General features: G+C 51.3%; 1 protein-coding gene across 2 annotated transcripts; it reads left to right on the top strand.

Moving 5' to 3' along the window:
* Positions 1 to 449: 449 nt before the first annotated feature.
* On the top strand, positions 450 to 24,399 carry BCL6 (BCL6 transcription repressor). Of its 2 annotated transcripts, none has more exons than XM_058730816.1 (10): positions 450 to 568; positions 11,227 to 11,265; positions 12,111 to 12,282; positions 14,279 to 14,500; positions 16,416 to 17,387; positions 17,922 to 18,106; positions 19,536 to 19,703; positions 20,816 to 20,946; positions 21,064 to 21,201; positions 23,180 to 24,399. In XM_058730816.1, exons 3-10 carry the CDS (start codon positions 12,122 to 12,124, stop codon positions 23,321 to 23,323), a joined length of 2,121 nt encoding a protein of 706 aa, XP_058586799.1. In that variant the 5' UTR covers positions 450 to 568; positions 11,227 to 11,265; positions 12,111 to 12,121; the 3' UTR covers positions 23,324 to 24,399. The 2 variants fall into 2 exon arrangements, with proteins under 2 accessions (XP_058586799.1, XP_058586798.1); XM_058730815.1 differs by lacking the exon at positions 450 to 568 and adding an exon at positions 6,865 to 10,068.
* Positions 24,400 to 24,748: the final 349 nt, after the last annotated feature.

Here is a 24,748-nt window from a genome sequence, read left to right as displayed (position 1 = left end):
CTACTATACAGAACAGACTTTTTCCAACGGGTCGAACCTCTCGCTCCCTTTTGTGTATTTAGCTCGAGGAGCTGAGTTTAAGGGTAAGAGACGAGGAATTAGCCCCAGACCCCGGGAAAGCAAAGCGCACTCCCCCTCTTATGTCACCGAATAGCAAATTAGTTCTCAGAATTCCAGAGGCCGAGCTTTGCTACAGCGAAGACGCCGACGTCACAGAGGGGGCGCCCACGTGACGCTGGCGGAGCAGGCTGTACCAACGCGCAGGGTCCGGGGAGGGAGGGACGCCGTCTGGCCCCTCCAGCCTCCAACAGGAACCCCCAAATCTGAGACGTCCAGACGCTGAAGAATTCGAAATCTTCCTGGAACTGGAAAAATACTGTGGCTTTGAGGGCTTTCCATGGGCGAGGAGAGGCAAAAGTCCCGGAGAGCTGACACCGAGTCCTCCCCTGCCACGTAGCAGTGGTAAAGTCCGCAGCTCAAATTCCGAGAATTGAGCTCTGTTGATTCTTAGAACTGGGGTTCTTAGAAGTGGTGATGCAAGAAGTTTCTAGGAAAGGCCGGACACCAGGTGATTATTGCTGTTGCTGCTGCCGCTGCTGCTGCTGCCGCCGCCGCCGCTGGTGCCGCTGGTGCCGCTGCCGCCGCCGCTGCTCATGATCATTATTTTACCTTTTAATTCTTTTTTTTTCCGCTCTTGCCAAATGCTTTGGCTCCAAGTTTCCTATGTGTATCTATTGATATAAATGTATATATTTATTTATTCTAGCTGTCAGGTGTTAAAATAAATGCCGAAGATTAGTCCCACGTCTCTCCCACTCTAGGATATAGATTTTTATATATTTATTATTTTATTCTTGTTGTCTTTGAGTGAATCGGCCGGTTTGGGGAGGCTTTTGCCACCCTCCCTGGTGTTGTTTTGGTTTTGGAAAAGGAGGTGGAGGAGAGGAAGGAGGGGAATTAGGGGGCGGCCGGAGCCGAGAGGACGAGACAGTGTTTTGGGGGGGGTGCTCCGGGCAAGTCTGGGGGCTGTCTGGCCCCAGACGACGGAGAGGACGCGCGCTCGCGCTCTCGCTCTTTCTGCTGCTGCTTGCGTACGGCTTGTGATCTCGCTGGATTCGGGCGGCTGTGTTTTTTCCCTCTTCTCTAGCTTGCAAACTGCCTTCCTCGCTCCCTCGCTCCTGCCTCCCCTTCCCTCCCTCCCTCCTCCTCTCCCTCGCCTCTCCTTCCTTCTCCGCTCCCGTCCTTCTGGGTGACTCCGGGAGACGGGGAGGGAGGCTGCCCGCTCGCTCGCCCCGCTGGCTCCCTTCCATCGGCCTCGCTCCTCTAGATTCCCTGCCTCCGAGCCGAGATTTGGGAGGAAAAATGCAAGCGAACTCCTCGGGTTTTGTTTTTCTCTCCCCCCACCTCCCCATAAACCCAGTTGAAGTATCGTTTCTACTATTTCCTTTTAGAGCCGCGATCTTCCTAACGAGATCCGAGTGTTTTGGTGTCCCCTTACCCTGTGTTTTGGGGGAGGTTTAGCTTGCCTGGGGGCGGGGATGTTGAATACTTTGAAAATTATTCTTTCATGTTGCAGTCGAGGGAGTCAGGAACCCCGCTCACTCCCTCTCCCCATCCCGAGGAGAGCGGCTGGTGGCGGGACAGGGATTTGGGGGGTGGGTGGCAAAGGGGTGCGCGTTTGCACCTGCGGTGCCGTTTAGCGTGCGGCGACTGCGGGAACCTTCACCGGACGGCCCAGACGAGCGGGAAGGTGGCGGGATTTCTGGCGGTCGCGGTGTTTGTGTTTTGGGCGCTGCGTGACTCGGTGTTAGCTCCCAATGGCTGTTCCCCGCCTCTCCTAAATTTTGTCTTATTTTTTCCCATCGTGCGAGCTTTGTAAAAAGACAACTGCCAGCCGGAGAGTAGCCGACATCAGGCTTCAGATTCTCGAGGTCCTTGCACTGGGCGAGGGGAAAAACAAACAGCCCCAGCCCGCGTTCCTACGTGCAAGACCCGGGAGGAGAGAAGGGCACTCTGTGGCCCTGGGTGGGGGGCCTGGCGCGGGAGAAGGGGGCGCGGGCGCGAAAGGGAGATCTTTGTGAGTGATTTTGCAAAAACAGATTGCGAGGTTGGTTGGATTTGCAACCTGTGGCTCTCCTGGAGGGAGTAGGAATGGGGGAAGGCGGCGGCGGCGGCGGCCCGGGGCGGGAGCGGGTGGGGAGTTGGAGCCTCGGAAATCGGCTGGGCTCTTGGGCAGCGGGAGCTAGGGGCCACCCCGCTGCGGGATGTAGTGACCGTGGTCAGTGTCTTGAGAACTGTGGATTGCGTTGCCTTTATGATGCTGTGTTATTGGAACTCTGGCGAAAAATGGAACTAGTGTTACAATAATGAGTTTTAAAACTCTCCCATGGAAAACAAAAACACAACCCAATAGATTTTAAAAAGAAAGAAAGAAAGAAAGAAAGAAAGAAAGAAAGAAAGAAAGAAAGAAAGAAAAAGAGAAGAAAAGACCTTTCTATAGGGTGCCCTTTTTTGCAATGGTTAAGACTTGGTGGTGAGGGTCCAGACTGCTGAACAGGGAGAAAAACCCCAAACAGGATACCAAAAGTCCAGAGCTGTTACTGGGTCCCTGACAGATGATCACAGAAAGCTGGACATCCCCATCACCACCACCACCACCACCACCAGCTACAGGAAACTAATTTAATTTTTTAATGGATTTTTTTTTCCATTCAGGTTATAGTTTCCAGGAGGAAAATCTTGTCACTCTTTACTTTTTCTAAGTGTCAATACATGCATTTTTTTTTCTGTCAAAAAAAAAAAAAAAAAAAAGTGGGGCAGGACAGAGGGAACCAGGGAAAGGGCTGTTTAGAAATACAGTTTGTGGCTCTGAGCGATGCCACTGGCTTCCTCTACAGAGACTGTCAGTTTCCCTTTTTCTTTGCAAGGTGTGTGTGGTTTTAATAAATAACTTTAAAAAATAAGAGGGGGGTCGGCAAGATCTGTCAGGAGACAGGTATCTATTTTGCTCACTATTTACTACCAAGAGCCTTTGGCACTGGAACAGAACCTCGTAAATCTGCAGCCCAAGTTGAAGTTCATCTGGCCCTAGTCCACACGCTATTCCTGGAGGTAGCAAACATGAGCTCAAAGGAATGAGGTGAAATCACATTCTTGCTTTAAAATATATACCTTTTTTTTCTTTTTAAGGAGAAAGGATATTGTCTCAGAGGGGAGGAGGAAATGGAAAGAGTGTGCCAGAAGATGGGCATTCCCTTGCTACATGGCTGCAGTTGAGTCCTCAGGCTGAAATAGAAACCTGTAGATGGGAAATATTTCCCCCTCCCCCCACTTATAAATAGAAGTTTCCAATATCCTATTTGGAAGACTCTCCAATACTGCAGGCCCAAGCACTGGCTGGTTTTAAGGGTCTGTTGATAGTGACAATAAGGCCAGAAGCTGTTGGTAAACGGGGCAGCTTGAAGGAGAAGGAAGCCAGAAGAGGGAATTCTCCAATTGGCCTTTTCGTCTGTGCTGTTCTGAAGGGTTTTACCCCATGCTTTCTTGAAAAGACTCTCCAATTTATTCTGGGTTTGGTGGACAGGAATGGGACTCAAAACTCTTAAGCTGTCGTTTGCTGAGCCCTGAAGAGTTCCAGTTATTGGTTGAGTAAAAGGGTAGCCAGGACTAGATGTCAAAATCCTTCCTTCCCTCTCTCCCCTGCCCGGTAGCCACACTCACAACCCACTTTGTTGTGAAAAACTTAGAGATTTGGAGGTGGTGGTGCGGCAGCGCCACCCCTCGGTGGGTGAAACTCTATTTGCGAAAGTCAAATATTTGAAAAACATTGTGAAATGACCTTATGAGGATTTTTTTCTTTAGAAAAAGGAGATAAAACTACCTTTAAAAACAAAAAGGACTTTGTAGTAGATCTCTCAAATGGGGAGGAAAAGAGTTGCTTTCCAGCTAGGATAGTGTCATAACAGGCAAAGAAGTTCCGAGTGTGTGTGTGTGTGTGTGTGTGTGTGTGTGTGTGTACACGCGCGCCCGCGGAGGGTCGCCTAGTTGGCTTTTAGGTGAGTTCTCCAGACGGAGGTAGCCTCCTTCCCCCTTGGACTTGACTTCTCAGAGCACCTGAATTCTGTTGCCAGTCTGACACTGACAGAAGGAGGAATGTGTTGGTGTAAAAACAAACCAGTGATTGGAAGTCCTGCAGTTTTACTGGCGGTGATGGTGGTGGTGTATATGGGGGCTGGGCTGGGGACGCAGGTTTGTGGACGGCGTGGGGGCAATGGTAGGCCAGTCTAGCCGGGTTTGGAGCTCTCTGGGAGTTGAAATAGTGTGGCGCGTGCCGGTTTCCTGCACTGCGCAACAAGTGGGAATGCCGCCGCAGTGATCCGGCCGAGGGTGCCGTGTTGTGGTGAACCTGGCCCTTTTCTCTTCTTCCCACTCACTGGAAGCCAGGAATGGCTCTTCCCAGTCCTCCCAGCCTCCCAGCCTCCCAGCCTGTGACCAGCAGCCCCACCAAAAGACCATAATTCGGTGGGGTCTTTGGCCGAGAGCTGTAAGCCTGGGTGGAGCCCTGTCCTTGGCCTCCAGGGCCCCATTTCTCCGTGGGGATCAGGAGTTGATTCCCGGGTCGACCAGTATTTGGCAAGAAACTCTGCTAATACCTTCGAGTTCCACTCTGCTTTTTGAAGACAAGCGCTCCCTTTCCTCCCTTCTAATATATTCAGCCCTTCCGGCTGGAAAAAAATCACCGTATAATTTGTGAACGCAGTTCCAGATACCGTGTTGTGGCTGCTAGAGGAGTGCGCATCAGGAAGAACGGAATTACATCCAGTAAATTAAACGTTTTGCAGAGTTGCTTACAGAGGCAACCTCCTCCCCTAACAGATCATAAAAGAAAGAAAGGAAAGGAAAGAAAGAAAGAAAAAAAAGAAAAGAAAAGAAAAGCCGGGGACAGTCGGTTGTGGAAGGCTGCGGAGGCGCGGTAATTTTCGAACGTACTGAGTCTGCCACCTAGTGGTAGATCGTAGCCGAGTTCCCCGTCTGGGGCGGCGGGCAGCCCCTGTCACCTTCGGGTCTCCCAAGTATCCCCATCAGGTACTAGGACTGACAGAGGAGGAGACCATCCAGTGAGGATGACATCCGGCCTCCAAAGTTTTGGTAAGATGGATGGAGATTAGGAATCCTCCAGATGCTTGTCCTGTCCACGGTCCCCCAGCGAGGGGCATCAGCCTCCACTAAGAGAACCTTAAGATAACCCGTATTGAATACACTATCTCTCTGTCTCCGTGGCTTCTCCCTGGGTGAAGTGTGGGGGGTGGCGGGAAGCCTTGGGGACTCTAGGACATAAAGCTCTTGACAACTGAGGAAACAGGCCTCATGAGGGTGGTCTGTTACCGGTGAGTTAGTACCCTAACTGGGACAGATTTTTTACTTTCTGAATTCCAGGTCAGTGACTTAAATAAAGTCAAAGACGAGTTTATCTCTGCTCCTTTGGAGTACCTAAGAGAAAGCAGCAGCAGTGAGATCCATGGTTTTAATGTCTCAGGTCAGCGTAGCTGGAAACAGTTACCCCGGTGCCTTGGAGGAGTTTCAGAAAGTATGGCATAAGATTTTCAGTGACAGGTACGGACAGCCTAATGTACTGATGAGGGTGGCGGTCTCAGATCTTGAGGAGGGTGCTTGTGTTAGCGGGTGATTAGGTCCCAGTCCCTAGACTTGCAGAGATGTACCTCGCTTCGCCCCAGGCTCGCATTTGGATACTGAAATAACTGTCTTCCCCTTCCTTCCACGCTGCTTAGTGACTTGACCAGAAATCAGTTATGGAGGGGGGTGAGGAAGATGGCAGGGGGGTCATATGGACAAGCAGGGGGTAATCCCTGTAGAATTTTGGCCACAATAGTTTCTTCTTAAGCAAAGTTTTATTTTCTTGGAGCTGAAAACTTAAGATGGCAAAGCGCGCGTACGGGTGCCGGCGACCCCTAGCGACGGCCGCCGGCGACGCACACCCGCGGGAGGTGCTGCCGTCTCCACCTCCCTGGTCCTAGGAAATCGAGTTCAGCCTCTCCCACTGCGGGAACTGTCGGAGGCCGCGTCGGAAAAACGCGCCTCTGTTCGGGTTGGAAACGAATCTGGGGATGTGTTTGAAGAGCGGTCAAGTTTGACTCATCGCTTTCCAAGGACAGTTAGTGCCTTCCATCTTCATTAAGGTGAATAAAGACCTTGGCTGACTTCTGTCCAGATCGGATTTTTAAAGGCATTGTTTGCTTGGGGACATCATGCCGCTCCCCTCCCCCGGCAGCCTTTTTGCAAAGGCAGAGCCCAGTCCAGCCTGGATGACCGAGATATCTCTGCTTAGGGACGTAGTTTGTTGGCATTGTCTGCCGGCTCTTTCTGGAAGGCTGTCGCGAGCTGGGCGCATGGGGAGCGTCCCTTCTGCAGCTCCTCTTCAGATCTTGATGATAAAACACATCCCTCTATTTTATTGCATTTCCTAGAAGCTTGCAGGCTTCAAAGAGCGCTGTTGGCAGGAAACGTGATAGAAATAAAGTCAGGACATAATGTCCCCGAACACCTCGGTCATCCAAAGCGCCTGCCGAGGCTACCGCGTTATCAAATTCGCTTTCATTTATTGTCTACTCCACTCTCCCGCCCCCCAGTCAAGAGAGCGAACAGTGTTTCTCCCTTAAAACGAAAACAAGCGCGCGGTTTAACCCCACCCCCTATCGCTGGACCACTGTGGCTAAACTGGAGCAGCCAGTTAGCTGAGAAGCTGCGCGGAAAGGGAGCGCTTGGGCAAGAGCCCTGATGCTGGTTTCACTACGGCAGCTCCAGCTTTAATTAAAATTCCTTCCCCCCCCCCACCCCCCCCGCCCCAAACAGTGCATTGCACTTCCAGATTCTCCTTTGGATTTCTCAGAGAGTTATTGGTGTTATTAGATTACCAATAATCCAAAGGCCGGCCGGGATAGAGAAAGGTGGGGGTGGGGTGGGGATGTGAAAGGCATTCTCCAAATCTGGAGCCTGTGTCTAAAGTAGGTCAATGGGAAGGAGAGGCGGGGCTACATGGATATTGTCGGTTTCTAGCCTTGATGGAGGGCTCTCTCTAGTGTCAAGCAGCGGTAAAACATGATTAGGTTTTAGCTCCCGGAACCACGGGACTCCTAATTTCCAATAAGTGCATGTACTTAATTTTAACTTCCCTTCCTAGATACTCACCCCACTCCATATTAAATTTCAACCTTCGCTTTCACCTTTATTCCACCGGGCGAAGGGATGAGAAAGCCTCCAAGTAAGATTTTATGAGGCGGACGAGGCCCAGTCTTTACCTACCGCCCAGACCCCGCCTCCGCCGCTGATGGGATGCGCGACGCAGTGAGAGACCACCCGCGGGTTTTAGGAGAGGACTATGGCCTCAGGGGCTACGTCTTTCGTGCCCCTCGCCCCGGAAAATTACTCTCGGAGCCCACTACTAGGACCATTTAGGAGAGGGCGCCCAGGGGTTATAATTCCGAGGAAGGCCATGAGAAAGCTAGGCAATCCAGGAGCGCGCCCATGCGCGCGCGGGGGTCAGCGCCCCGGTCCCTGCGCAATCCTAACCGCGTCTCTACGTGTTTCGGAGAAATCGGATTCCGAAATCCCGAAACCTAGCCAGGTTTGGCCTGGCAGCTCCTATTCTAAAGACTTTGGGCGGAAACCGAGCTGAGTAGGGTTCCCCTACTTGCCAACGTAGGCGGAAGGGGGTTTCGGTTTGGTTTTGCTCCAGGTAGGCTGGTGCGCACTGGCTGGAGACCCTCAGTCCTAGGGACTCCCATCTTTCTACTTTGACGCCTGGCCTATAACCAGCCCCTTAAGGGGAGTGGGGGGGTGGAGCAAGCAAAAAGAGAGAAAGGGAAAAAAAAAAAAAAAAGAGAGAGAAATAAATAAATAAATGACGCACCAGGCAAACAAACACCAGAATTAGGCAATTCTAAGTCCTGAAATGAGTTTCGGATTGGACCCGAATTCCTGGGTTCTGGACCGGCTCTGCTACTCACTTGTGCGACTTTCCCCATGTGTAAAATTTTTGTGGGGGAAGGGTTGGACCGCGTGAACTCAGAATCCTGGATCGGGCGCCGGCGAGGGATTTAGGGGAAAGTGTGCCTATTCCCCGCGAGCCTCCCTGGGCGGCCCCCCCTCCCCGGGTGAATCCCCGGCGGCCCTCGCGCCGCAGGCAGCGATCCTGGCGGCCGTCGGGGGCCGGCAGCTTCCTGGAAAGTTACTTCTCGTTGGAGCCGGCGATAGGCAGAGAGTGTTCTGTGAAATCCGCTGAGCTGAGATCGACTACGTTCCGGGAATGAGAGGGCTGTGCCATTCCCCTCACTGCCCACTGCCTTGACGGCGTAACAGGAAAAAAAAAAAAAAAAAGGCACACACAATGTTAGCTACCGAAGTGTACGAAACGTTTTATTTGAATGTAACCAAATTAAAGGTTGCCACGATCCCACCACGGGGCCTCCGACGCGCCTGCCGGGGGCTTCGAGGCAGATGGGCCGCGGCGCCCACAGAACGCCCGGGGGTGGGCGGTCCCTGGCGGGCAGGTACGGTAAGGTCGGGGTGGGCGCATCTGCCCGGGCTTGCTGTGGCGCGCAGGGCTCCGGTTTGTGCCCGTGTGAGCCTGTGAGACGAAGCGCAGTGCCGCCGAGCGGGAGAGACAGGGAAAGGGTGGATGGGGGCTTTCGTGTTGGCTCACTCTCTCTCTCTTAACCTGGCTCTCATTCTTTTCTGCCCTCCTCTCTTGTCTCTCTGCCTTCTCCTTCGGCTGCCTTCTCTTCCCTCTCTGCCTTTTGTACAGGGAGAGGGTCCCTCGTTTTTCTTCTCCAGCTCCTCTAAAAGATCTGCCTTCTCCTCAAGGTGCCGAATTGAAAATCCCGAGGGAAAAGGCAGAGGAGAGAAAGTGTGTGGGTGGAAAGACAATATTTAGGTCTCACTTCGTGGTTACTGCGGCTGGGGCGGGGTAGGGGTGGGGGGAGCCCACGTCTGGGCCCTTGCAGTTGTCAGTTTCCCTTTGACAGCCCTGTTCTTTTGGCGGTTGTTTCTGTGTAATGAGTATTGTGTGTGGCGTCCATGGGATTCCGGCTGAAGCTTAGTAAGACAGAGTTTGTCCAGGACTTTGCTGGAGATTAGCTTTCAGTCTTGGGCAAGGCTTATCCCATGAAGCGTCGGTGGCCTCCCCAGTAAATCAGGGCTGTTATAAAGATCACATACGATAATGGATGGGGAAGGCCTGAGTGGTCTGTAGGAAACAAAGCAGCTGCTAGGGGTCCTTCCACACTTGTGGCAAATAGAGGGAGGCATGGCTTCCCACATCCACCGTAACACGCACTCACTAGCTGTGAGGCCCCCTAAGATAGACCCAGCTGAAGAAGAGGTGGGCTTAATAAGGATGTGAGCCTCAGTGTATGTGCGTTTGTTTTTGACCAAGCCAGGCAGAGGTTTAGGATGAAAAGTGCCCAGCCCCAGGGCCTGGCTGACAGACCCACCCCCACCCCCACCCCACCCGCAGGGGGCAGGAGGTGGGAACGTGTTGTTTGTTTGCTTCGATCTGCATATGGAGTGAGTCATTGCCACTTGTCAAGGTGAAATGGCAGATCTGGGCTTCCTGTGGTTCCAAAAATCTGTGAGTGGAAATCCACAAGCGAGCTGGTGGTTGAAGCTGGCTAAAGGAGAGCCTTAGATATTCCAGAAGTGTTCAGGGATGTTTTTGCACCGGGGGAAGAGAAGACAGTTTGTAAATGAACCTCTCACGTGTCTCCACTGTTCTTTTTCAACAGAGACAATCATTGAACTTTGGTTAGGACAGTTCAGTGTATTTCTCTTTGCCCGTCTTGAGTTAGGATGGGGAGAGGAGGAAATAGGTTCTTTCCTCTCCTTCTTTTCCTCTCCCTTCCCCCACTCCCTTCCCTTATCCTCACTCACTCACATGCACACACTAACCTTGAAGCCGATGGGATTGAGTGACTGGCACTTGGGACCACAGAGAAATGTCAGAGTGTTTGGTTACAGACTCAAGGAAACCTCTCATTTTAGAGTGCTCATTTGGTAAGATTCAGCAGCCTGGAATGGGGGCAAAGTGTTTGTGTGGGGGAAGGAACTTAAGAATGAGATTCACCCACATTAGGGTGCTGTCTTGCATGTTCTACAGCACGTAGGCTGATTTGGAAAAGGGACAGGAACTTGAGCCAGAAGACCTAGGGCCGGGCCACTAACCATCTACGTGGCCCAACATGACCTCCCTGGCCTCAGGCCCCTTTACCCTGAAAATAGCTCTAAAGGGCTATGATTTTGAAAGGGGGGGGGGGGGGAGCTGAAAAGGATTCAGATACTGTTTTATTTTGCAGCCCACATGTGATCATAAATAAGAGTCCTACACCTGTGCTTTAAAATTATTTTGTTTCAGAGAAACCAGTTTGGAGCGGGTACATATTCCATGAGTCCTCCCTGGCCAGTTCTCAGTCAAAGCACACAATTAAATCTTTCACCAGCAGAGGGAGCACAAGCTTGGAAGTTTGTAGTACTATGGTCTCAGACCCAGGAGGGAAAGAAGAAACTTTGAAAAAGACAAAGATTCTCAAGGAAAGCATAGCTAAGCCATCTCGGGGTGTATTCTGCAGATCCTGTGGTTATTAAGTGTTTCTTAATACCTTTTTTGTCCTAAGCAAACCACTTGAACTCCTGGGCCTCAGTTTTGTCAGCAGCGAAATGGGGATAAATGATATTGACCCAGTAGACGTTGAGAAATCATTTTAAGACTTGAAAGATAATATTTTAGCAGGTTTTGAAAACTGTCCACATCTTTAAGGCCCCCCTGAAGGATCATTCTCATTGATATTGAAAGAACCACTTTTCTTGTATTTTTCTTTCCCATAAACTCGGGCGGGGGGGTGGGGTGGGCTTTGGTTGGTATACATTTTTTACTTTGAGACAGGAACGGTGTGTGTATATGTACGTGTATTTAATGTGTGCAATTGCGTTCCCGGTAGTCAGGATAAAAACGTTATTATTGCATAGCTTTGGGTGCCTTTGTTTCCGCAAGCGCAGACCTGGAAAAATGTTTGCTGGCTTGTGGTAAAACCGCTCCAGCTGGCAGGCTGCAGCTATCAAAGTAGAACCAAATACGTGTGTCCTAAAATAAGACTGTAGTGGACAATCTAACATTCATGAAATCAATTTCTCTTTGCTTTTTTCTCTTCCCTGCAGATTTTAAGCAACATTTTGGACTGTGAATCAAGGCATTGGGTAAGTAAATCTAATTATATGCTTTAAAACTTTGTGGACAAACTGTTTCTTTTGAAATTTGCCAATGCATGTGTTGCTGTGAACTTGGCCACTTTTCATTAGATGAGATAAAGAATAGCCAGTTCCCTTCTGCATCGTTCCCAGGCCTCACCCACTCACCCCCGTGTTAGACTATCTTCACCGTCGTGTGATCATTCACACCCTCTCTCATTTCTTGGTTCGGATCCAATGTAGCCACCTACTATGCTCCAGCAGCACGCTGGGTGCTTGAAGTACATTCAGACAATTCTAAAGCCTAAAAGAGGAGAGAACAGATGGTGGCTGGGATAAGGAAATGAGATTCGGACAAGAATAGCTGTGATTTTTGAGAACCTACTATAGCCCAGGCACATATCTCTAAATTTTACAAACACATAGGTATTACTTCCCCCCTTTTGGGGAAACCAAAGCCCAGAAACAATAAACAGTCTGCCCCATGTCACACAGCTAGCAAAAGGTAAAGCTGGCTTGCTAACCTTCCAAGTGTGGTTTCTCTCCCCTGTAACACACTTACTGCCTCTCAGTGCCCGGCCGAGTATTTGGTATGTGGGAAAAGCGCTCCACAGATATTCGTTCACGTCCGCTTTCCCCGAAAGGCTTTTTTCTAGTCCCACTTGTTAGATAAACATGATTTTTCTCATCTTACAGATGCCCAGAGATGGGCCACAAATTGGTCGAAGACCAAACCCGAGGGACCTCGGTTTACATCCCACATGTTAGCAGGCCGAGGCTCCTGTTCTCACACTCCTGGCAAACAGGAGTCGGGTGCTGGGGAACCAACAAGAGTCTGACCCTTTGCTTTCCAGGTGAAGACAAAATGGCCTCGCCGGCTGACAGCTGTATCCAGTTCACTCGCCATGCCAGCGACGTTCTTCTCAACCTTAACCGCCTGCGGAGCCGTGACATCTTGACCGATGTTGTCATCGTGGTGAGCCGCGAGCAGTTCAGAGCCCATAAGACAGTCCTCATGGCCTGCAGGTGAGGGGTCTGGAGGGGAAAGACGGATGTATAAAGGGGAGCCGACAGGGTGGGCAGGCAGCGAGGCAGAACAGGCAGGCCTTTGGCTGTGTTCGGAATTACATGGCACTTGTCTCCAGACCTCAGCCTGTGGCCTGGCAGAGTAGGTTCCCAGGGAGCGAATGAATGCACGCGCTTCTGGGGAAGAAAGAGTTTCTGTTCTGTGGGAATAGAGGGAGAAGAAATCGTATACTATCCCGAGAAAGGATGTGTTTGGACAATAACATGGAGAATAACTCCAGTTAGAAGAAGTCAGAGGGGGGTTGACAATATTGTAAGCAAGTGAATTTGATATCTTTTGCCCTTTTATTCTGTAACTACGTGCGTTTAATCCTGTGGCTGTATTTCCATGGGTGTTTCAGGGTGTATATGTGTAAGTTAGGAAGAGTGAGCCGGCCCATTCTTCATATTTGCCAAGTATTTCACGTACACAGAACTATGTTTTTTAAGTTTATTTATTTATTTTGAGAGAGAGAGAGAGAGAGAGAGAGAGAGAGAGAGAGAGAGAGAGAAGGGCCCGAGAGAGAGGGAGACAGAGAATCCCAGGCAGGTTCCATCCACACTGTCAGCACAGAGCCCGACATAGGGCTTGAACTCACAAACTGTGAAATCATGACCTGAGCCAAAATCAAGAGTCAGACGCTTAACTGACCAAAGCCACCCAGTGGCCCCCCGGGGCGATTCTATATTACATCTTCTCCCTGGATCTTTGCAGTGGCCTTCTGTGGTATGGAGGCGTTACCTCCATTTTATAGACAGTGAAACAAAGACGCAGATAGGTGAGCCAATATACAGTCAGGGATCTCTATTGCTAGCCGAGAGCTCACTCAACATCTACAGCAAACACCTGTTTTTGGTTTTTGTTGTTGTTGTTATTTTTAATGTTTAATTTTTGAGAGGGGGGGCAGAGAGAAGGAGACAGAGGATCTGAAGTGGGCTCTGCGCTGACAGCAGAGAGCCCGACGCGGGGCTCGAACCCACGAACCGTGAGGTCATGCCCTGAGCCGAAGGCAGACGCTTAACCGACTGAGCCATGCAGGCGTCCCAAGCACCTATTTTTTAACAGTGGCAAAACCAGAGATTTATAGAGAAATAAAAGTAATAGAAAATACTCACCAAGTGCTGACTGTGTGCCAGGCATCATTCTATGTACCCTTTATGTTTTCGTCCTTGCCGCAACCCTGTCGGGTAGACACCGTGGCTCCTGGTTTGCAGATAAGGAAAGCAGGGTGCAGAGAAGTTAAGTATCTCACCCAAGGTTGCACAGCTACTTCCTAGTAAAAGTCTGGCTCGCTTCCAGCAACCCATTAAGAAAGAGCAGAATCCAGACGACAGCCCAGAATCCTGACTTGTGATTGAGTACTCTTTCCTCCATCAGACAGCATGGTAGCCGGAGTCATGGCCTGAAGTTTCACTTGTGTCTTCGAGGACTATTGACCTTACGGAAGTCTATAGACTTTTAGCAGATCAGTAGACTGTACACATAGGCATCATTTTATTTATTTCTCATCGACACGCAACTTGTTTCTAAAAACATACAATGGCATTTTAAAAATAAGGATCATAGGAAGAGAAATGTTTATCTCAAAGCTAGAGACTAAAAATGGTAACGGCAAATGAGCGCCGAATTTCACTCTGATGATCCATGCATTTAAGACCATAAGGAAAATATCTTCTGTGACTTTGAGAAAATCATTTAACTTCTGATCTTTGTCCCCCCATTCGTAAAGGGGAGAATGATAATATCTACCTTGCAAGGTTGTGAGGAACACAGGATAATGTATGTAAAGTGCTTAATGACTGTCTGGCATTTAGTTAGCTCTCCATAAATGGCAGTTATTATTAATTGCCACAGAAATTCTGGAGCAAGTCCCAGGGGAGAGAGCGGAGCCCTGACACTGACTGTAACTGATGGCAAATTCTGTCTGTGATAGTGAGACGTTTGTTTGTTTTATAGCGGCCTGTTCTATAGCATCTTCACAGACCAGTTGAAATGTAACCTTAGCGTGATCAACCTGGATCCTGAGATCAACCCCGAGGGGTTCTGCATCCTCCTGGACTTCATGTACACGTCTCGGCTCAATCTGCGGGAGGGCAACATCATGGCCGTGATGGCTACGGCTATGTACCTGCAGATGGAGCACGTTGTGGACACTTGCCGGAAGTTTATCAAGGCCAGGTGAGCTGGCACGGGGTTGGAGGCCTTCAGAGAGCCTTGGTAACGCTTGCATACAGGATCCTCCGTGATATGCACAACCTACATTTCCACAATTTTTGGCACACTTCCGCCTTCTTAATTCTTGGGCTCCAGGCAGGTGGTGCTCTCCAGAGAAGCCCTGTGCTTTCCCTCCTGCTTTCTTCTATTCGTTTGACGTGTCCTCTCCTCCCGCCCGTCCTGTGAGGCTTAGCTTGGATGCCAGCCCCCACCCACGGATGTTTTTGCAATGGCTACTCTTCCTCCCCCAGCTCTTCCTCTGTGTTCCTAAGCCTTTGGCCTGTCCTTCAGACCTTCCTTCTGTTTTAACTATTTGCATATGTAGTTGAGTTCTCCTTTAGACTTCCGTCACAATGATTTACATAGGCGCCTTAGTTCCCCTACCAGACCGTGGGCTGCTTTACTCACCTTTTACCTTGCCGTTGCCGGGCTCCTACTGGAGAGGACCATTTACTGAATCACCCTGAGTTCACTGGGTCTAATCCCCTACCTGAGGGCCGGTCAGACATGACCGTCCTTTAAAGGTGAGGAACCTGAGAGCCAATCAAGTGAAGGGCTTGGCTAAGTGGAGCAGAGACTCAGGGCTTGACTTTTTTTTTTTTTTTTTTTTTTTTTTTTTTTTTTTCCAACGCTTTTTTATTTATTTTTGGGACAGAGAGAGACAGAGCATGACCGGGGGAGGGGCAGAGAGAGGGAGACACAGAATCGGAAACAGGCTCCAGGCTCCGAGCCATCAGCCCAGAGCCCGACGCGGGGCTCGAACTCACGGACCGCGAGATCGTGACCTGGCTGAAGTCGGACGCTTAACCGACTGCGCCACCCAGGCGCCCCAGGGCTTGACTTTTTTAGAAGCATTTGATTCAGCTGTTCTAGGGTGATTGCACCCCTTATCGCACAGAAGGGTTGCTAGCCTCTGTTTGAACACCTCCAGGAGCCAGGAACCCAGTGTTCTCAGAGCCACACGGTCTCCCCTGGCCGGTTAGAAAGCTCCGCTTTATGGCGAGCCGGAATGTGGCTCCCTTAACCTTTGCTCATTGGTTCTAGCTCTGTTAGCTATGAGCATGTTGAGCTGGCCTATTTTTCGCCCACATAATGTCCCTTCAAGTACGGGCAGTGAGAGCTCATTGTCTCCTGTGGGTAATCATGGTCGCAGGAGCATCATTGCTGTCCTTTGCCAGTGCTTTCACTGGGTCAGGCCTCGTGCTCCGAGTGGTTAAATAACTCGCTCCAGCTCACGGAGCTGCTGAGTGGCACGGTAGAATTGGAAAGCAGGTCTGGCCAACTTCAGAGCCACGGCTTCCAGGACGGGCATCCGCCACCCGTCCTCCAAAGTCAACTTGCCCAGGACTCTAGTCGGCACAGAGGCTGAGGCCTGTCTTCAACAGGGCACCAGTTTTTCCCGGACCCTCGGAACACGTGGCACCAGGATCACGTGAATCCTTCCCTCCCTGAGCCTCGGTTTCTGTGTGTGTAAAATGGGCACGATAATACCTTTCTCCCTTTGCAGGATTTTGCCTGGGTGAGACGAGATAAGGGCTGGCAAAGCTGCTTTCCCTTCTAGGATATCTGAGGACTTACAGATGCACACGCATGTATACTGGTGTGACTAGACATGAGATGTCACGTCTAAGCAGGCACAGACTGTGTGGCTAACTCGCTGCCCTTCTGTGGGTCTCGTCGCCCCCGCTGCGGGCTAGATTGCTGGGTTCCTAGCATAAAGGCCTTGTAACTGAAGTCCTTCCCCCCTCCAGAGCCACATCCCTTACGTCTAAGCTGCCCAAGCACAAATGTGGTTACAGACGCCGGGGTCACTGGGAAAGCCCTCTGTTCAACGGCTCTGATTTGGAGGCCCATGTCCCCTCTCTGTTTTCTCCTGCAGTGAAGCCGAGATGGTTCCTGCCATCAAGCCTCCCCGTGACGAGTTTCTGAATAGCCGGATGCTGATGCCCCAAGACATAATGGCCTATCGGGGTCGTGAGGTGATGGAGAATAACCTGCCGCTGAGGAACGCCCCTGGGTGTGAGAGCAGGGCGTTTGCCCCCAGCCTGTACAGCGGCCTGTCCACCCCGCCAGCCTCTTACCCCGTGTACAGCCACCTCCCAGTCAGCAGCTTCCTCTTCTCCGATGAGGAGCTGCGCGATGCCCGGATGCCCGTGGCCAACCCCTTCCCCAAGGAGCGGGCCCTCCCCTGTGATAGTGCCAGGCCCGTACCCGGCGAGTACAGCCGGCCGGCCATGGAGATGCCCCCCAGTGTGTGCCACAGCAGCGTCTACTCGCCCAAGGAGGCCGCCCCAGAGGAGGCACGCAGTGACATGCACTACGGCGTGGCTGAGGGCCCCAAGCCGGCCGCCCCCTCAGCCCGGAATGCCCCATACTTCCCCTGTGACAAGGCCGGCAAGGAGGAAGAGAGGCCCTCCTCCGAGGATGAGATCGCCCTGCATTTCGAGCCCCCCAGTGCACCCCTGAACCGGAAGGGTCTGGTGAGCCCGCAGAGCCCGCAGAAGTCTGACTGCCAGCCCAACTCGCCCACGGAGTCCTGCAGCAGCAAGAACGCCTGCATTCTCCAGACCTCCGGTTCGCCGCCGGCCAAGAGCCCCACCGACCCCAAAGCCTGCAACTGGAAGAAGTACAAGTTCATTGTGCTCAACAGCCTCAACCAGAATGCCAAACCAGAGGGGCCCGAGCAGGCAGAGCTGGGCCGCCTTTCCCCTCGAGCCTACACCGCCCCGCCGGCCTGCCAGCCGCCCATGGAGCCCGAGAGCCTTGACCTCCAGTCCCCAACCAAGCTTAGCGCCAGCGGGGAGGACTCCACCATCCCACAGGCCAGCCGGCTCAATAACATCGTCAACAGGTGCTTTCCCAGGCAGTCCGGGCCTGGGGTCAGGGCTTCCCACGCGGTCACTTCTTCTGATGGAGGCGGGGCTGTGTTCTTTTCTTGCCTGAATACTGAGTATGTTAGAGGTGTGCAGTAAGCACCCACTGATTGAATTTGCCTAAGTAAGGCAGCATATTAAGCTTTGATCTATTTTGTCAGAGCAAGAGCGGGAAAATCCCCTCGGCGGCAGAAGAGCATTTCATGAATCCCCAGGGCAGCTTCTATGGTCTTGGCAGGGCAGGGCGATCTCGCCCCCGCTTTGGACTGAGCTAGCCTGCAGACTGGGACTGGCCTGGGTCGGGGTGTTGGCCCACTGTGACCCTGTCAGGGATCTCAGGGCATATGTTGTTTAGAGGTAGGCTTGAGGATAACTCTCGTGGCCCCGCATCCAGAGCGAGGCAGCCCAGCTCTGGGCTCACCTGAGCACAGGAAGGGAGGGGGCAGCGTCCAGGCCAAGTGGGGTGCTTTACGCTGCCCAGCTGCTGAGGCTCTCTTTCCTCCTGCTCACAGGTCCCTGACCGGCTCCCCCCGCAGCAGCAGCGAGAGCCACTCGCCTCTCTACTTGCATCCCCCCAAGTGCACATCCTGCGGCTCTCAGTCCCCGCAGCACGCAGAGATGTGCCTCCACACCGCCGGCCCCACATTCCCCGAGGAGATGGGAGAGACCCAGTCTGAGTACTCGGATTCCAGCTGTGGTGAGTCCCCTTCCCTCCTTCCCTTCCCTTGCCGGGAAGAAGGAAGGCCCCTGCCTCTGCCCGTGGGGTTCGCGTTTCCATTTCACGTATGCTGTTGTTACCGACTGGGAGAGAAGTCCCCGATTGGAAGGTCCCTGGCACTTGACAATCACCAGTCCATCACCCCACTCTTGGCCTCTTGAACCAGGCAGACCGGAGCGATGGATAGGGTGTTTGAGTTCATCTGGGCTAGGAGAGAATGACCAAATAGCCTTTTCAGCTGCATTCCAGCTAAGGTAACCTGTGGGGCTGGCTATAGCTCCCAGAGCTTTCTTGGCTGCTGGGGACCCAACGGCCTGACCTGTGTTAGTTCCCCCCTGCTGGGCCGTGCATTCCGTAAGGACAAGCAGCCGACTGTAATCATTCCTGCGTCTCCCACAGATCCCAGAGAATTTCTAGCATGGAGTAGGCAACTCGGCTAATGTTAGCAGAATTAGATTAGTGGAACTGAATTATTAAATTGAAGTGTTGGATACTTTGTGATTGGCATCCCCAGTTTTTATCAGATAAAAGCCCATCTTTTCCCTCAAGCTCTGGCTGGAGTAGGATAGCCCAGTAATACCTACCCGGGGGTGAACCGCCTGCCATGACACGTCATTTTCAAAACGTTAGCACAAAAGGAAAAGAAATCAGTCCCTCACACTGAGGGATTTGGCACAGGGTCATGGATGTATAGCTGGGAGAGCAGGGACTGTCCCCATCTGTCCCCCTGGCCACTTGCCTTTTCTCTGCATCCTGTCCCTTCTCTCTAGGCTGCTGTTTCTACTTCCCGTCCTTGTTGGCTCTCCCAATCTCACAGAAGTGTTTGGGGGACATGAAATCCAGACAGAGATACAGGGTGACCCTATTCACCATTACTTCCTCATTTAATAACCTCCAAGTGTCATTGGATTTTCTATCTTACATTCCTAGAATGCTTTGCGTGATACAGTATGCTCCTGTGAGATAGGCCGTGGGGGGTTGCTCTCCTGACTTTGGAGATGGAGACACAGACAGGCTCAGAGAGGTGAAGGGTTTTGCTCGAGGGCTCCTGTGTATGAATGTCAAGAAAACTATGCAGTGATAAGAAAAGTCAGTTGTCAGAGCTCTCTAGACAGGAAGAGCCCGCTGAGCTTTCCTGAAGCTGGCACAGGCCGTGTAGATACCCGTTGGTTCGTTTCCCTCCTGTACCTTAATACTCAAATCTGTCTCCTTTGTCCTCCACGACTGGGACTCTAAATGCTAAGAAAAAGAAAACGCCACAGGCCCCTGGCTCTGGGTTCTCGGGAGCGTCGGGTGGATGGAGGTTGGGAATCAATTTGAGTGCAGCCGCAGAGGGAAGAAGTGACCTCGGAGCCCTGCCTCCCTTCCTCATTGTGACTTTGGTGTCCCCGTCCCTGCCTCCCAACAGAGAATGGGGCCTTCTTCTGTAACGAGTGTGACTGCCGCTTCTCTGAGGAGGCCTCGCTCAAGAGACACACGCTGCAGACCCACAGCGACAAACCCTACAAGTGTGACCGCTGCCAGGCCTCTTTCCGCTACAAGGGCAACCTCGCCAGCCACAAGACTGTGCATACGGGTATGGCCCTGCCCCGCGCCCCCCCAACCCCACCTCGGCTGGTCAGGGTTACTGGGACCAGGATGGGGAGAGAACCGTAGAGAAAGCAGAGTGGGGCCCTGGTCCCCGGCGGGCTGAGGCAGGGAGCAGGCCCCGTCCTGACCCGAATGTGGGCCTAGACCTGTCACGTCTTTGCTTGGTGACTCATTCCACTCCCTGTATTGTTTGTCTTTTCTCTGAGAAGCTCTGTCCTGTGTCTCTCCCTTCACTGGAGTCAGAAGGTTAATCCCAATGTACAAGAGAAGAAACTAAGGCTGAGAGAGGCAAAGGAGGTTTGGCTTTTGTAAAGCCGGGAAAAAACTTAAAAAGCCTCGTGATTTCCTCCAAGGGCTTGTTCCTGATCGACTTCCATTCCTTTACCACATAGCTTCCAGTGACCTGATTGTCGTCCAGAGTTGATTCTCCCTTGGTACTTTAAATGTGTCCGTCATCCCAGCAACTTCCCATGAAGGAAGGCTCAGCCCTTCTGTCGGCTTCCTCCACCTGAGCATCTACTCTGACTCAGGCCCCAGCCCTCTCGCACATGGAGTCCAGCTGTAGTTGCCATAAGCAGAAAAGCATGTCTTCTCCAAAAGACAAACTACAGCAGTCTGATTGTATCTTCCTGGCGAATGGTTTGGTTCCTGTATCGGTCTTAGCCAAGGCGAGAGCTAGAAGAGCCTTCCTACGTCGTCTAAATTCACCCCTCAGGTTCCAGAGAGGGAAACTGAGGTCCAGAGGAGGAGAGTGACTCTTCTGAGTCGGCAGTTAGATAATCCTCATGACATGGCCGGTTTCAAGGCCTCCCGGGAGGAACCCCCTCCCTCCCTCCCTCTCCCACCGCCTGTGTTGTTTCTGCTCTGTCCCCGCCTGCTTCTTGACTCTGGCCGCCCGCAGCCTGTGCCGGTGCGTGTGCGCGTGTTGGGGGTGGTGGCCAGGAAGCAGGCCCCTGGATCCTCTCTCAGACATCTTCCAAGTGAGATAATGCTGAGGGTGGCCCCCGGAAGGGCAGTTTGCTTTGAGATCCAGGGACCCGGGACTGCGGGGACCTCTGTCCAATATGGCTTTCTTTATCCCCTTCCTTTCGGTAATAGGTGAGAAACCCTATCGCTGTAACATCTGTGGAGCCCAGTTCAACCGGCCAGCCAACCTGAAAACCCATACTCGAATCCACTCTGGAGAGAAGCCCTACAAATGCGAAACCTGTGGAGCCAGATTCGTACAAGTGAGCAGGGCCATGGGGAAAGGACCCCTCCGCCTCCGAGTGCTGACGAGGGGCTCCCGGGGGTGGGAGCTGCGGCCCGCCCCAGCAGAGCCTCTCATGCTTTGCCCTTCCGTTCAGGTGGCCCACCTCCGTGCCCACGTGCTCATCCACACTGGAGAGAAGCCCTATCCCTGTGAAATCTGTGGCACCCGTTTCCGGCACCTTCAGACTCTGAAGAGCCACTTGCGAATCCACACGGGAGAGAAACCTTACCATGTATGTGAGCCTCTTGTCACCCCCGTGGGCTGGCCTGGGAGGGGTTGAGGGTAGAGGTGCAGCCAGCAGAGCTGTTAGTGTCAATCTCAGGCACACGGTGGGATGACCACTGAACTAAAGGTCACGAGACCTGGTTTGGGCCTAACTGTCAAAGACACCCTGCTTGACATTGGCTATGTCTCAGTTTGCTCGTCTTTAAAGTGAGGGTAATGGGCTAGGTGATCTGGGCCTTAGGACAGAGGTCCAGACTATAGATCCATTGATTTTGGAGTCATTCATTCATTCCACAGTAACTGGCTTCTTACAATTTGCGTCTATGTTGGGCTGGCTACCTGTCTACCTAAGAGGACCTAAGGTGTTTGAGAAAGAACAGCTATAGGAGTGAGAAGAGAATCAGAAAAGTGTGGTGATGGGGCCCCTGGGTGGCTCAGTCGGTTAAGCATCCGACTCTTGATTTCGGCTCAGGTCATGATCTCACTCACGGTTTGTGGGTTTGAGCCCTGCTTCAGGCTCTGTGCTGACAGTGCAGAGCCTGCTGGGGATTCCCTCTCTCTCTCTCTCTCTCTCTCTCTCTGCCCCTCCTCTGTTTGCGCTGTCCCTCTCTCAAAAGAAACAAATAAACAAACAAACAAAAAAAATGTGGTGACAGAAGGAAAAAAAAAAGAGAAAAGGCCGCTTTAAGAAAGAGCAGGTGGCCAGCTACACAACACAATGCCGTGAATGGGCCACTGGAATCATAGTGTTCTGGAGCAAGGTTTCAGCCAACCATGGCTTGCGGGCTTATTACTGAACATTTCGTGAGCTAAAAATGGTTTTAATATTTTCAAATGGCTAAAAAATTAAGAAATAATATTTTGTGGCCCGTGCAAATTATATAAAATTTAATTTTCAACATCCATAAAGAAAGTGTTACTGGGACACGGCCGTGCTCCTTTGTTTACGTACTGTCCTTGGGTACTTTCCTACTACAGGGGCAGTCTTGTCATCGCGATGTATTTACCATCTGGCTCTTCACCAGTTAGAAATCATTTTGCCAATCTCTGCCACCGACGGGGGAGATACTGGCTGGGCAGCTGGGGTGTCTGGTTCTTATTCTGACTTTGACACCAACCTTTTTGGGGCCATAGGCAAGCCCAGACCCTCACTATGGACCACAATTTTCTTTCCTGAGAAGGATGCTGTAGATGAGCAGTTTCCAAAGCATCCCCTTACAACACTGAGGTTCTTGAATCCTGCCGTCCCTTTTGCCTTTTGAGTTTCTATTTAATTTGAAAAGAGAATCCCACGGCTTACAAGTGTGGAAACTACTCCGATAGGTGATGCTGACTTTGGTGGCTTTGTGGCGTCACTGTAGGTAGGGCTGGGCACAAGAACGAAACAATGAGTGCTTAACCCGTGTCACAAACGTGAGCCGGCAACATGTGGTTATTTTCACCCACTGTTTATCAGTCCCAGAGTGAGAATCTTCTTACTTGCATTTTGTTCTTGGGCAAATTAGTTCATCCTCTCGGTGCCTCTGGTTCCTCATCTGCAAAATGAGCCTGGACGTAGCTGTGTTCCCGGGGCTGTTGTGCTCAGTTACCAGATCCACTCAAGGGTCGGGATGGTGCTGGGCACACAGGAAGAATACAATAAATATGTGCTAGCAGTTTAGATGCACAGATGTCGAGGTAACAGTGACCTTCAGAGTGCACTGCCTCAGAGTTTTACAGAAAGGAAAACCAAGGCACACGGAAGAAACGATGTGCTTGGGTGGGAAAAAGCGCGCGCGGCATCGGAACACGTTAGAAGACAGGGAAGGGCCATTTGCACAAAGCTTATGCGTCCCTTAGCTGGAGCCAGAATTCTCCACCTGGCCTTGGAGGGGGATGAGGTACCCAGATCTCTCAGAGGGAGACCCTCCTTCTCTGGGTCTCTGAGCAATGACACGTTCCCTGGGTTGATGACAGCTAACAGTCTGCCTCCGGTTTTCCTTCAGTGCGAGAAGTGTAACCTGCATTTCCGTCACAAAAGCCAGCTGCGTCTTCACTTGCGCCAGAAGCACGGCGCCATCACCAACACCAAGGTGCAGTACCGTGTGTCCGCCACTGACCTGCCCCCGGAGCTCCCCAAGGCCTGCTGAAGCATGGAGTGTTGATGCTTTCCATTCGAGTCCCTTCTCAGAAATCTACCCAAAGGATACTGTAACACTTTACGATGTTCATCCCATGATGTAGTGCCTCTTTCATCCACTAGTGCAAATCATAGCTGGGCTGGGGTGGGGGGGGAGGGGCGGGGGGACCGGGAGCCAAGGCAGCTCCCCTTCCCCTACTGCCATAAAACATTAAGAAAATAATATTGCTTCTTCTCCTATGTGTAAGGCAAATCACGTCAGCAAAAGGCGAAATCATTTTATATATCAGAGCGGGGGGAGTATGCAAAAGTTCTGACTTGACTTGGTCTGCAAAATGAGGAATGTATATGTTTTGTGGGAACAGATGTTTCTTTTGTATGTAAATGTGCATTCTTTTAAAAGAAGAGACTTCGGTATGTTATCAAAGAGAGGGCTTTAATTTTTTTAACCAAAGGTGAAGGAATATATGGCAGAGTTGTAAATATATAAATATATATATATATAAAATAAATATATATAAACCTAAAAAAGATATATTAAAAATATAAAACTGTGTTAAAGGCTCGATTTTGTATCTGCAGGCAGACACGGATCTGAGAATCTTTATTGAGAAAGAGCACTTAAGAGAATATTTTAAGTATTGCATCTGTATAAGTAAGAAAATATTTTGTCTAAAATGCCTCAGTGTATTTGTATTTTTTTGCAAGTGAAGGTTTACAATTTACAAAGTGTGTATTAAGAAAAAAAAAACAACAAAAAGAACAAAAAAAGCTACCGAAGGAAAAATGTGTAGTTTTGTTCTAGTTCTCGGTTTGTATATACCTGTACAACGTGTCCTACGGTGCCTTTTTTCATGGAAGTTTTCAGTGATGGACGAGCACGCCATCCCTTCTGAAGTGTAGGCAGACACAGGGACTTGAAGTCGTCGCTAACTAAGCTCTCTTTGGGAATGTTTGTCTCATCACATTCTGCGTCATGCTTGTGTTAGAACTACTCCGGAGACAGGGTTTGGCTGTGTCTAAACTGCATTACCGCGTTGTAAAATATAGCTGTACAAATACAAGAATAAAACGTTGAAAAGTCAAGTTGGCTCCGTTCTGGAGGTCTTTCCTTGTGTTGGAATCAGGACTCAGGACTCAAATGGGTCTGGTGTCCTCAGCTCGTAACCTAGGGGGAGATGCTCAAGGACAGGAGTGGCTGCTGGCCGTGGGGGGCCTCAGAGGGGCCGAGGCTGGGGCTGGTTCCTGGAAGCTGGGCCCGGAGCCGCTGTTGGCCCCCAGACCAGGATGGACTGAGGACCGCAGGCTCCAGACCCGGGCCGTGAGGAGCTCAGGCAGGGGAGGTGAGATGGGTCTCTCACCTCTCTTTCTGGCTGGTTCTCTTGTGTTTCTTCACTCAGCCCTCTAGGCCGAGTTCTAATGACTTCAGTTCTAG

This window comes from Neofelis nebulosa, chromosome 5 (genome assembly GCF_028018385.1).
Source record: "Neofelis nebulosa isolate mNeoNeb1 chromosome 5, mNeoNeb1.pri, whole genome shotgun sequence".
Taxonomy (NCBI): Eukaryota; Metazoa; Chordata; class Mammalia; order Carnivora; family Felidae; genus Neofelis; species Neofelis nebulosa.
Note: the sequence above shows the minus strand (reverse complement) of the source record. Positions and strands in the feature narration are given on the sequence as shown.